The 13,083-nt window shown below is 49.3% G+C and overlaps 1 protein-coding gene and 1 pseudogene across 1 annotated transcript; both read right to left on the bottom strand.

The window, feature by feature from the left end:
* Nucleotides 1-598: 598 nt before the first annotated feature.
* Nucleotides 599-1,540, bottom strand: LOC146341547 (olfactory receptor 14C36-like). The gene has a single exon (XM_084807528.1). It carries the CDS (start codon nt 1,538-1,540, stop codon nt 599-601), a length of 942 nt encoding a protein of 313 aa, XP_084663654.1.
* Nucleotides 1,541-3,271: 1,731 nt separating this feature from the next.
* On the bottom strand, nt 3,272-5,168 carry LOC146341546 (olfactory receptor 14A16-like; annotated as a pseudogene).
* Nucleotides 5,169-13,083: the final 7,915 nt, after the last annotated feature.

Genomic DNA, 13,083 nt, shown 5'->3' with positions numbered 1-13,083 from the left:
ATAATTGTCCTTTTTGAAGTGGACCAAGTCTGCCAGGTTTCAGAAGAATAGGTGCAGGGAGCTTTGTACAATTGCAGCCTTTACAGTTTGAAGGTTGTTATTGTTCTTGTTGTTGTTTAAAGAAGGATGTTCTGATCCCCCTATTGTTATTTTGTGAGCAATTGTTATGGAAATGGCATATAGTATAGAGATGGCACTAGTTAAGAAACTTGCAAAATTTCAGAAGGAGAGGTAAACCATTTTTGTGTGTGGAAAGGGAGCATACAAATTTAGGGGGTGATGTGTTTCCCTCTCCTCCCTCCCATGTTGGTGCTTTTTTTTTTTTTTTAGAGCAAATTGGAGTAGGCAAAATTTAAGCAATTAAAGAACAGGAGGTAGGAAGGTATGATGAATGAAAAACAAAACAAACAGGGTTGGGTTTTTTCTTCTCTTTTTCCAGAAGAGCTCTGCTTCAGTTCAGTCATCTCCTGAATCATCTGCCCAAATCAGATCGCCATCATTATAAATTACTAGGAGACACCTCATCCCATCACACCTATCTCCAGTTATCGTCAATGAAACATATTGTGTCTTGGGGGGTGGGGGGGGATCTCTAAAGTCAAATCACGTTGTGAAACCCAATCCATTTCTTTCCCATGATCCACAGTGCTGCCTGGATCTCTTTGTTTCTTAGGCTATAGATGATGGGATTCATTAGTGGCGGTAAAACTGTATACAAAACAGCAGCCAACAAGTCCACAGACGGTGAGGACAAGGCTTTTGGTCTCATATAAGAAAACATAATAGTAAACACAAACAGACAAAACACTGCCAGGTGTGGAATGCAGGTGGAGAAAACTTTATGCCTGCCTTGAACTGACTGAATCTTGAACACAGCAGAGATGATGTAACCATAAGAAATGAATACGAATAAAAAGCAAAATGAACCCACTGTCAGTGCAAAGGCAAAAGTGATGTTCTCATTGTCCTCTGCAGCAGTGCACAATATCTTTAATAACTGAGGGATGTCGCAGAAATACTGCTCAATGATGGATGAGCAGAAATGTAACCTGAATGTGTTCACAGTGTGCACAGCTGCATTGACTACACTGCATACCAAAGAAGCTGCTGTAATTTGGAGACAGGCATTCCAGTTCATGATCAGTCTGTATTGCAAAGGATGACAGATGGCTATGTAGCGATCATAAGCCATGACAGTGAGCAAGGCAATCTCTGCTGTAGCACATGTGACCACCAAGAACACCTGGGTGACACATCCAGGGAAAGAAATCAAATTGTCATTGGTCAAAGAGCTGATCATGGATTTTGGAACAGTGATTGAAATGAAGCAGGAGTCTATGCAGGATAGGATAGCCAGGAAAAAATACATGGGGGCGTGAAGATTATTGTTCTTTGACACAGTTATGATGATGAGGAAGTTTCCCATCATGGCTGCTAAATAAAGGGAGAGAAACACCGCGAAGTGTAAAATCTGCAGCTCTCGGACATTAGAAAATCCGTGGAGGATGAATTTTGTCACAGTGGTGTTCTGATTTACCATTTGTTGGTTTGGAAAAACTCTGTGGAGAGAATGTGGAAAAATATGTCAGGAAACAGAGCACTTCACAAAAGTGTGTGCCATCCTAGGTCTTGTTTCAGGAACAGACGTACTGAGAGTAAATGATGTAGATACTTTGGGTTGGATCCAGACCTAGTCATCTGTAGAGTAATCTCATGATTTCAGTGGGTCTGCTCTAAGCATGGCTAAGTCTGGATCCAACCCAATATCAAGTGTTGTCTCATTCCATTGTCTCCTAATTGTTATATAGTATTTGTTCCTTGGATGCCAGATTTTATCCCCTCCTGATCCCAACTAAAATGTTTTACTAAGATTTTGATGCATTATCTAGAAATAAAACATGTATTTAACCATTCACTCTTCTGAAAACCACATGGCAAAATTACTCACACTTCCCCTTCTCCTCACGGGTGCTGTCTTCAATAATGAGATGATGGAGCTGAGATTGTGCAGAGGACATTGACCAGTATCTTCATGTCTTTGTGTGCCAAGAAGCTGTTCTCTAGTATTCCACATGTGTAGGCACAGAGCCCCAGAGGGATAATTTAAAACATCCCCTGAATAACAGGACCATACGCATGGCTTGGTGCCTCCTGAGATGCATCAGGACTTTTCTCTGAAGATTCACTGTTCATTTGAAAAATGGAATTGCTTTTGTGTATGCCATTTAAAAAGAAAAGAACCAAGTTGCTACTGCTCTTCTAAAAGAACTAGTGGTACGGATGTTCTCACCAGCCCCCTACTCAGAATTTTCAGCTGTTGGCCCAGAATGTATCAAGATAGGTGTTCCTTGGAGCCTGGGGGAATTAGGGAAGGGGTTAGGGATGTCACAGGAATCTGTTTCGCGGGGCGTGGGGGTAGTGCTTGGCAAGGTTTCGCCAGTTTGGCCCCTAGACACTGGCTCACTCATCCCTGAGCTTATCTGACTTGTTGTGTGACAGCCAGATCACAGTTTTCCGCTTTTTTTTATATGCATAAATCATGTTTTGTGCAAAATCGCAGCCATAAATAGCACAATTTTGCACAAATTGCACTATCTATGGTTGCAATTTTGCACAAATCACAATTTCCATAAATAGTTATACCCACGATTTTGCACATATCAGGACTCATGCCTTAAAAAATAAAAAAAATCAGCTAAATTCCTGAGTTCAGGGAACTGACCCGCCACTCTGATTGCAAATGTGCACCAAGCTGGGGGTGCCGTGGGGATCTGTTGAGTCAGAAGTACACAGGATTTCCCTGTGATGGCCATCCCTACAAGGGGAGATCTAGCCTTGCTCTCAGCCATCAGCTAGGGGAAGTGCAGCTTCAGGGAGATTGCTTCTCTGCTCCTTGCCAGAAATAACATTTTCTCATTTCTTTGAGCAGAGTGCCCATCTGCCTAAAGAATAAGGGATGCTATGTAGTGTGTGTGTGTACATGTGATTTTTAAAATAGTTTCTTTTTGTTATATGATTCAACTTGTTAAAGCTACATTGTGAATCATTCAATTAAATCATGGGATATAATCTTCAAAACAAAAATTAAAAATAATAACCAGGTCATCACATGTACAAAGTCTGAATGGTGCGCCTGAGCTAGGGAATGGAAAAGATGGTCCATGTGACGCAGGGGAAATGTTGTATCTCCATATCTATTCATATCTGTAAGTTGTAAATGGCTTCAATGTGTTTCATCAACATTCCTACAGTTATTACAAGCAGAGGGAATTCATCTGTGCAGAACAAGATTGGAGAAGATATTCATAGATAGGCGTCTCAGACCTAACAGCTTTGAAAGAGCATTTTTTGTCTCTTTGTTTCTCATGCTGTAGATTATTGGGTTTATGATAGGGGTGGACGAAAGTCCCTTACCTGTCGTCGAAGGACGTTCGCGGTGGGGGGGAGGCGCTTCGCTGCTCCCCCCGCGAAGTTCAGGCCGGGGGGGGAGGCTTCCCGCCTCACCCAGGCCGAAATTCAGGCTGGGGGGGGAGGCTTCCCGCCTCACCCCGGCCGAAATTCAGGCCGGGGAGGAGGCTTCCCGCCTCGCCCGGCCGCGAACGCGAAAGTTTTTTTTTTTTAAAAAAAACGCCCCCTGATAGGCTACGTGACGATTCACGTAGCCTATCATGGCTAGATCTGCAAAGTCAGCCGTGATAGGCTATGTCAATCGTCACATAGCCTATCACAGGTGACTTTAAAAAAAAAAAAAGCTTGTACGCTAATGGCGGCCCCCATAGGGAGCCGCCATTCGCGTTCCTTATTTAGTCGCTGTAGTCTACGTAAATGTTTACGTAGACTACGGCGAAAATAAGGGCAATGCAAATAGCGTTGCCCTTATTTTCGCCGTAGTCTACGTAAACATTTACGTAGACTACAGCGACCAAATAAGGAACGGGAATGGCGGCTCCCTATGGGGGCCGCCATTATCCGTACGCGCTTTTTTTTTTTTTTAAAGTCACCCGTGATAGGCTACATGAATCGTCACGTAGCCTATCAGGGGGCGTTTTTTTTTTTTTTTTTTTGATTGCAATGGCGGCGGCGGCAGCCAGTCGAAAGACCGGCTGCCGCTCCCGTCCCGCTCGAACACCCGCCGAACCGCTGGCCGGACCCGCCACCGGGAGGGACATTCGGTGAAGGTAAGTCCCGTCCCGGGGGGGGTGCGGGGGGCAGGGGGGGGTTCGGAGGATTTCTCCCCGAAACTTGTTCAGGGCGCCGAACACGTTGGCCTTCGGCCCCCCGAAGTTTCGGGGAGAAATTCTCCGCCATCCCTAGTTTATGAATGGTGGAACCATGGAACAGATTATTGTAAATGCCAAATCCAGATGTGATCGTCTGTTAGAGATGGGCCTGAGATAAGCGAAGGATACAGTAAATAAAAATATGCAGAGGACGATGAGGTGGGGTACACAAGTTGAGAAAGCTTTTTTTCTACCTTGAACTGTAGGGATTTTCCTAACAGCACTGAAAATGTGTGCATAGCTTATCATGATAAAGATAAAGCAGCCTAACACAACAATAATACTCAGTGCAACAACTCCAATTTCAATCAGGTGTAAATCAGAGCAGGCAAGCTTAAGTAACTGTGGGATTTCACAGAAGAACTGATCAACAACATTGAAGCAGAAAGGGCTTGCAAAAGTTCCACCAGTGTCCAGCACTGCATAGAGAAGGCTGCTGATCCATGCACTGGCAATCATTTGGGTGCAGGCTGTCCTGTTCATCACCATCTCATAGTGTAATGGATTGCAAATGGCAACATCCCGATCATAGGCCATGACTGTAAGGAGGGAAACATCAGATCCTACGAAGAATATAAACAAAAGGACCTGAGCAACACATCCAGAATAAGAAATGTGTCTGATATTCATGAGGGAATTGAAGATGGATTTGGGAATAATGACTGACACAGAACCTATGTCCTGCATGGCCAAGTTCATCAGAAAAAAGTACATGGGGGGTGTGTGTGTGAAGATGATGGCCCAAAGCTACAGCACAGATGATGAGAAGATTCCCTGACACAATTGCCAGGTACAATACAAGGAACAAAAGGAAGTGTAGAATCTGCAGTTCCCGGATTACTGAGAATTCAGAAGCAGAAATTCAGTGATGGAGGATTGATTATCCATTTTTTCCCACTGATACATGCCACCTCTGGAACAAAACGGAAAGATAAATGTTACAATTACAATATCTAGTATCCAGTAAGGATGGACGAAAGTCCCTTACCTGGTCCCGCAGCTGTTTTCAGTGGGGTGGTGGTGCTCCGTTTCTCCCCCCAAAATTCTTGGTGAGGGGGGAGGCGCCCCTCCCCACCCCACTGAAATTCTGGTCAGGGGGGAGAGCCCTGTCTCCCCGGCCACGAAATAAAAAAGTTATGAAAAAAAAAGTGATAGGCTACGTAACGATTTACGTAGCCTATAACGGCTGACTTTGAAAAAAAAAAAGCGTGTAGGCAAATTTGCGTTCCTTATTTAGGCACAGGTAGTCTACGTAAAGATTGACGTAGACTACAGCGAAAATAAGGGCAACACAAATAGCATTGCCCTTATTTTCGCCATAGTCTACGTAAGTCTTTGCGTAGACTACCCATGCCCAAATAAGGAACGCAAATGGCGGCGCCCATGGGCACCGCCATTTGCATACGCACTTTTTTTTTTCAAAGTCAACCATGATAGGCTACGTAAAGATTTACGTAGCCTATCACGGCTGACTTTGAAAATCTAGCCGTGATAGGCTACGTAAATCATTACATAGCCTACCACTTTTTTTAAAAAAAAAACTTTACTGGGAAATGGCGGCGGCGGCAGCTGGTCGGAAGACCGGCCGCCGCTGCTGCAACACCGCCGGGACCCGCCGCTGAGAGGGACGTTCAGTATTGTTATATTGTGGTTTTAATGTTCTATATATTTTAAATTGTTTTATTGTGTGTTGTTTGGTTTTAGTTTTTGTGAACCGCCCAGAGAGCTTCGGCTATTGGGCGGTATAGAAATGAAATAAATAAATAAATAAATTCGACAGAGATAAGTCCCATCCCGGGGGGGCGGGGGGGGCGGAGAATTTCCCCACCAATTTCAGGGGGCCGAATGCCAACGCATTCGGCCTCCCTGAGATTCGTGGAGAAATTCTCTGACATCCCAGGCATGCCTGCATCTGGCATATCAGCCAAAGCTGAAAGAACATATTTGTTGCCATAGAGATGACTTGAACCTCCAGTGACAATACTTGATCAATAAGCACCCCCAAACTGCAAACCTGGTCCTTTGGAGGCAGCACAACCCCTTCCAGAACAGATTGATACCCCTCCCCCCCATGGGTGGATGTACCACCCACCAAGAGTATCTCTGTGTTGTATGAATCACCTTTTATTCACCTTCATCCAACCAATTACCATGCCCAAATCCTGTTCCAGTACATTCACCACTTTAACCTGCATCTCATGTGAAAGAAACATAATGTTTGGTGTTAGTGGCAACCTGGTGTCACCTCAACCTCAAACTGTGGACAACCTATCAAAATGCTTTCATGTAGATGTTAAAAAACATGGAGGAAAGAATGGAATCTTGTGGGACCTGGAAGCACAACTGCCCCTGGTTGAGTAATGCCCCCCTAGCTGAGCAATGTTCCCCTAGCAGAGATAGAACCACCACTATATAGTGCCTGCTACTCCCAACTCCAGAAGGATACCATGGTCCATGGTATGCAAAGAGTCCAGGAGTCTTAACAGCATCACACTCCCCTAGTCAAACTACATGTGACATTCTTCATGCTTTCAAAATGCATGTTTAAGCTAGCTTTTATTTTGGAGGAAAACTGCCTTCAGGCCCTGATCTGGAATGCTCTCTTGATCCACATCTAGTCCCCTAAGTTGTTTCCTCCCCCCCAAAATGCCCTCACCCGGCGCCAGCTTGTCTGGCTAAAAGGGTGGGGGGGCATTGCGGGTGGGTGGGGTGACATGACGCAGGGGCCTTTGATTGGTGCACCCCAGTGGCACCACCATGCAAGGAGGGGCAGGCTGAGTTGCCTTAAACTCAGCCCCCTTCTCAAACTCAGCTCTCTGGCTCAACGCAGCTAGAGAGAACTACAGCTCCGCCAGAAACGACGAAGGGCACCGGCCTGCTGGAGACCGGTGTCGTCACGCACGCTGAGGGCCCCGGCTCTTGAGGCTGCAGTGCGCCCGCCCCCTCCTTTGTCCTCGGTCATGAGGAGGGACTTTGGCCTGCTGGAGAACGGCTTCGTCCTCGTTCCAGCCACCTGGACCCAAAATCTTCGCTTGGTGATATTGTTCGCCTCCCTTCCTCCTTCGCTGGCTCCTTTCCTCTCACCTGCCCGTCCGCTCGGTCTCCTCGTGTACTCGCTCTCCTGCCCGCTTGCCCGCCCGCCCGCGCGCTCGCTCAACCCGCCCACCTGCTGGCTCGATCGATCGCGAGCCCACCCGCTCGCTCACCCTGCCCACCCGCCCGCTTGCCTGATGGGCCTGCCAGCCGCCGGGCCTGCTCACGGCCCGCCTGCTGGCCTGTCTACCCGGCCGCCGGCCTTGCCAGCCTCTTCCTCCTCGCCTTGCCTGCCTCCCTGAGGTGTTTGCCAGTGGCAGCGCTCCAAGCGACGGTCTGACTGCCCCCCCCCACTGGTCAGCCGAGCCTGGCTGTTGGAGGGGTGCCTGGCTGCTGAGCCGAGTTGGGGCGTGTATATCACAGCCCGATTGGTCGCCTCCCATGGACTTGGGACGTCTCCCCCTCCCTCCCACCCACCCACCCACCCAATCAATCAATAATAATAATAATAATAATAATAAAAAATAGGAAGAGCTGCGGCTCAGTGGTAGAGCACATGCTTGGCATGCGGAAGGCCCCAGGTTTAATCCCCAGCATCTCCAGGTAGGGCTACGAAAGAATCCTGCCTGAAACTTTGGAGATCTGCTGCTGCCAGTCTGTGTCAACAATTCTGTGCTAGATGGACCCAGGGTCTGACTCAGTATAAGGCAGCTTCCTATGTTTGTATGAAAAGAAAGCTTTAATTAAATAAATAATAATATTAATAATAATAATAATAATAATAATAATAAAAATAAAATTCATTAAATTACGATTATTAAATATTGAATTAATAAAATTGCGTAACAGCGGCAACTGCCTGTTTGGCGCCTTCCGTGACAGGGTGCTCTTGGCTGTGGGCGCCCACGCTCAAATGCAGCTCCATCACCTTTGGCCCCTGGTTGTGCCTCTTGAAAATCTGATTTTCCATCTGAACGGTAGTGCAGCGCTCCCATCTTCATCCCCAGGCCTCTCTGTCTCGGTCTGGAACTCACACCCACAGATCTTAAGACTGTGGGGTGGCTGCCTATTGTCTGGGGTGCTCAGCGGCTTTATTAACTCTTTGATGGTGTCGAGAGCTCCTTAGAGGGCTCTCTCAGTCTAATCCAGTAGCCAAGTCCAGACATAGACAAAGGGATTCTTTTCAAAGATTTATTCTTCCTTTGCAACTTAACAACTCTACAGGTACCAGCTAGATCTGAGCAGCAGCATCCCTATGCCCTAAGTTGGAACAGTTGGTCCCCGTTTGAAAAGCAATTACTGGCAGACCCCCGAATATAAGGACTAGGGAGAATCCCTCCCCTTTCCCCTTGGATCCTCGGGGCGCAGCCGTTGAGTGCGCGCCTTCACTAAGTCTGCTATTTGTGCTCGGTCACTCCCTTGACTGCTAACTAAAACTAGGAATGTGGGGGGGAGGAAACTCCGTCAGCTGTTGGTCCTGGGAAAGAGGAGCGCACTCCTCTCCCAGGAGCGACTGCTCTTCCTCAGCATTAGAACTACTCTGGGATTCTATGGGCTCAGTGTCCACCCTGACAGATAGCTTGCTTAATTCACCTCCTGCATCATGCCTCCTAAGAAGGGCCAGGGTGGTAAGAAAGGGAATGGGAGGTCCCCTCCCCCCCCTCCCCCCCCTCCCAAAAGTCCGCTGCCAAGGCCCGATTCTGACTCTGATGTGGATGCAGACCCGGTACTGGCATCATTTTTTTTTTCTCGTTTGGAAGCTGCTGAGCGTTCCTCGGGGATCCCTCCTCCTCCCCTGGCCAGGCACAAAAAATCCTCACTGGTCCAGCACAAGATAACATGACAGCAGACCCAACGCTCGTTGCTCCTTTCTATTTCAGATCGCCTGGACGCTATTGAGGCATCCACCTCCTCTTCATCGGCTCTTCCAGAAGGCTCACCGCCTTCAGCGGAGCTCCTCCCTTCTGCTGCCTCATCTTTCCTGGGCGCACAAGCAACAACCTCGGTTTTTTCCAGCTGGGGATCAGAGTGTGCCCACGATTGGTACAGCTCATCTCTGGGTTCAGGGCACCCGGACGCCATTGAGGCCTCCATCTCGCCTTCACAGGTTCACCTAGGGTTGGCGGAGAATTTCTCCCCGAAACTTCGGGGGGCCGAGCGCCAACGTGTTCGGCCCCCCGAACAAGTTTCGGGGAGAAATCCTCCGAACCCCCCCGCACCCCGCACCCCCCCCGGGACGGGACTTACCTTCGCCGAATGTCCCTCCCGGCGGCGGGTCCGGCTGGCGGTTCGGCGGGTGTTCGAGCGGGGCGGGAGTGGCAGCCGATCTTTCGACCGGCTGCCGCCGCCGCCATTGCAATAAAAGAAAAAAAAAACACCCCCTGATAGGCTACGTAACGATTAACATAGCCTATCATGGCTAGATTTGCAAAGTCAGCCGTGATAGGCTACGTCAATCGTCACGTAGCCTATCACGGGTGACTTTAAAAAAAAAAAAAAAAAGTGTACGGATAATGGCGGCCTGCATGGGGAGCCGCCATTCCCGTTCCTTATTTGGTCGCTGTAGTCTATGTAAAGATTTACGTAGACTACGGCGAAAATAAGGGCAACGCTATTTGCGTTGCCCTTATTTTCACCGTAGTCTACGTAAACATTTACATAGACTACAGCAACTAAATAGGGAACGCGAATGGCAGCTCCCTATGGGGGCCGCCATTAGCGTACGTGCTTTTTTTTTTTAAGTCACCCGTGATAGGCTACGTGACGATTGACGTAGCCTATCACGGCTGACTTTGCAGATCTACCCGTGATAGGCTACGTGAATCGTCACGTAGCCTATCAGGGGGCGTTTTTTTTTTTAAAAAAAACTTTCGCATTCGCGGCCAGGCGAGGCGGGAAGCCTCCTCCCCGGCCTGAATTTCGGCCGGGCCGAGGCGGGAAGCCTCCCCCCCCGGCCGGAACTTCGCGGGGGGAGCAGCGAAGCGCCTCCCCCCCACCACGAACGTCCTTTGAGGACAGGTAAGGGACTTTCGTTCACCCCTAGGTTCACCATGGCAGCACCCCACCACTGTAGGCAGTCCACCTTCCTGCGGCATCTCCGTCAGCAGTGATCCAAGCAACATCCTCCTCCTTGGGGTTTCGCCCAGGCGACACAGCACACCTGAAGGCGGTCCGCCCTCATGGGGCATCTCCATCAGGAGCAATGCAAGTGGTATCACCTCCCTTGCTCCCGGGGACCCAGACACAGCTGCCCTGAATATGGGTGAGATGACTGCACCTCACCCCAGTTGTTCAGACGGGTGACCCTTAGGGCTGTGGGGTTGCTGCCTTAGCTTACCTACCTGGGGGCGGCTGTCCCTCCCAATCTCATCTCCCTATATGACGCTCGGGCCGCCTGCAGCTCCGTCAGTCACACCGCAGTAACCCCAGCTGCTTAATGCATCATCTTACAGGGTTTTTTCCTGGATTAATTAGGATCCCTCGCCTGCCCCCGCCCGTCTTGGACATCCATGTAAGGGGCATATCAGATCCTTACGCTAATCTGGCGAGTTGTATTGTCACCAGGGCTACTCCTTCTCGTAATGTCTTTCGCCCGAGGAGGTGTGCGAATGGCTTGTTGAGGCCTCTCGCGGGAGGGCCGCCATTGCCCTTCTGTGCGTAAGGACCTGTTTGACCAGGACCTTTCACTCCAATTTAGACTCCTTCCCAGCTGGGGTCAGCAACAGATCTGGCAGTGGCCACATTCACCAGGTGGTCTCCCGCACTGGCCCTCGGCCTATGGCAGGTCCGCTGCTTCAGCACTGCTATCTGTGCTGGGAGTAAAGCCCCAATGGGCACATGCTCCCAGGACACGTGCAGTTTTCATCGTGAATGCTCCCTTGTAGCAGTCAGCACTCTTGCACCTCTTGTCCAATGCTCGAGGAGGGTAGGGTCCCCTTGGAAAAGCCGAGGCAGTAGGAAGCTCTGCATGGCCAATGCCTAGTAAGGTTGTCGCTGATACTCCAGCTTTAAGACACTACCCAACTGGGGGAATGCGTCTTAACTTGGAACACGGTTTATGCTAGGTTCTAGGCCCCCTAGCATTTTTTCTTTAGGTCAACATAGACCATCCCTACCTCGTAAGCAACATTTCTCCTCGCTAGGCGTCGACAGGTTCAGGAGAGGTTAACAATGCAGTACTGGCAGAAGGGTTTTAGCCCCCCCCCCTTTTTTTCCACACCCCGTTAGCTATTCTAGGGATCTCCCTTCTCGAAATGGTGCCCAGGAAATCCTCTAGGGAGTTTATCCTGATTCGTGACCTCTCTTTCCTGAGAGCCAGTCAATTATCATGAGTTCCCTGATCATCTCTGCTCAGTGTGTCACACCTCTTCTATGAGGCAGCTGTCTTTGTCTGGGATCCCGGCCACGGGTCCCTGATGGACATGTGCTACATGGAGTCCAAAGATGGTGGTCATTGTTCTGACCTAACGCAAGTATTGCTTCCCCTTTTCTGTTACTTCAGTGCCCCTTAGCTCACAAAGGCTGAGGGCCTGTCTCCCACAGCAACATTTGGTGAAGCGGAAGCCAATCCGATACCCTTAGGTGTTATTCTCACCTCCCTCAGGACAATTTTCAGGTCCGTTAGGCACAGCTCCAATTAGTTATACATCAGGCATGGCTTCAACTTAGTAGGGCTTTAATGGCACCTCCTTTCGGAAGTGTGAGCCTCTCCTCAAAGCCGGACTGCGGACTCACATGGTTCCGCCCCTACCCCAAGGGGTTTCTGATTCTTAGGGCAGGTCCAATCGTGCAGTGGATAAAGGCCTGTAGAGTGGAGGCTGCCGCCCCCGCCAAGCACATTGAGGGATAACCTTATAGCCAAGTCAGTAACCCCCCCCTTCGCTATGATAACATGACCACATTATTCATTCTCTGTCCTCCCGAAATTGGAGGGTCATGTCATGTGTCAGTGTGTTCGCGCTCCAGAGTCAGTATTACAACATCTGGTTCTGGGTCCACCATGTGCTGGGTTAGGCAAACCCAATTGTCGATGCCTTGTCATGAAATTAGGTCAACATCTTCTGGGCCTTAGCCCCGTGGGTGCTCCATTCCCAGATCCCATCCTTGCGGTACTATGGGAGATCGGGATACTGAAGCCAGGCATGCCAGCCTGCACTCCATGGCTCTCCGTACAGGAGCCGCCTGCGACAGAGCAGGGTGTGTGTGCCGCTCATTAGGCAAAACCTCAGCGATAGGATTCATGGCCCTTATCTATAGATCATTGGCCACAATTTCACGCCTCCATAAGGAACAACAGACTATTTGGGACCGTAAGTCGCAAGCTGGCCATTTAGCCTTCCAGCCCACAAAGGTGGGTTTCACTGACTCCATGTCAGAATTTAGGTTTCGGCGTGCAAGATAGTGTTGGGCACAGATGTTTGCCTGCATTAGTAAATTAACCACCCTCTCTCTCCGGATACCCCTTTCGGGCTCCGGGGGTAATGGCCCTCCATTGGAGCTTTCCAATAAGACTTTTCCCTGTTCCAAGTAGCAGCCCTAACGGAATGCAGGGTTGGTCTGGGCTCACAAGGCCGACTTGTCCCAGAGGGCCTTGATTTGCTGCAAGGTACAGGTCTGGCCCAAAGTAATCCATTTACATATTTGGTGATCAAATTGATCGGCATGGCAAGGGCACGGCAGTGGCCCACAGCCAAACAAAAGTCAACGGATTATGCTCTGGCGGCACCTTATGGGTTTTATGGCATGCCACGGGTCTGAGGAGGGGCCTCCG

This window comes from Heloderma suspectum, chromosome 6 (assembly GCF_057233095.1).
Source record: "Heloderma suspectum isolate Gila_16-S chromosome 6, 16-S_ref, whole genome shotgun sequence".
Lineage (NCBI taxonomy): Eukaryota > Metazoa > Chordata > Lepidosauria > Squamata > Helodermatidae > Heloderma > Heloderma suspectum.
The sequence above is the reverse complement of the archived record's forward strand: the minus strand, read 5'-3'. Positions and strand labels throughout refer to the sequence as shown.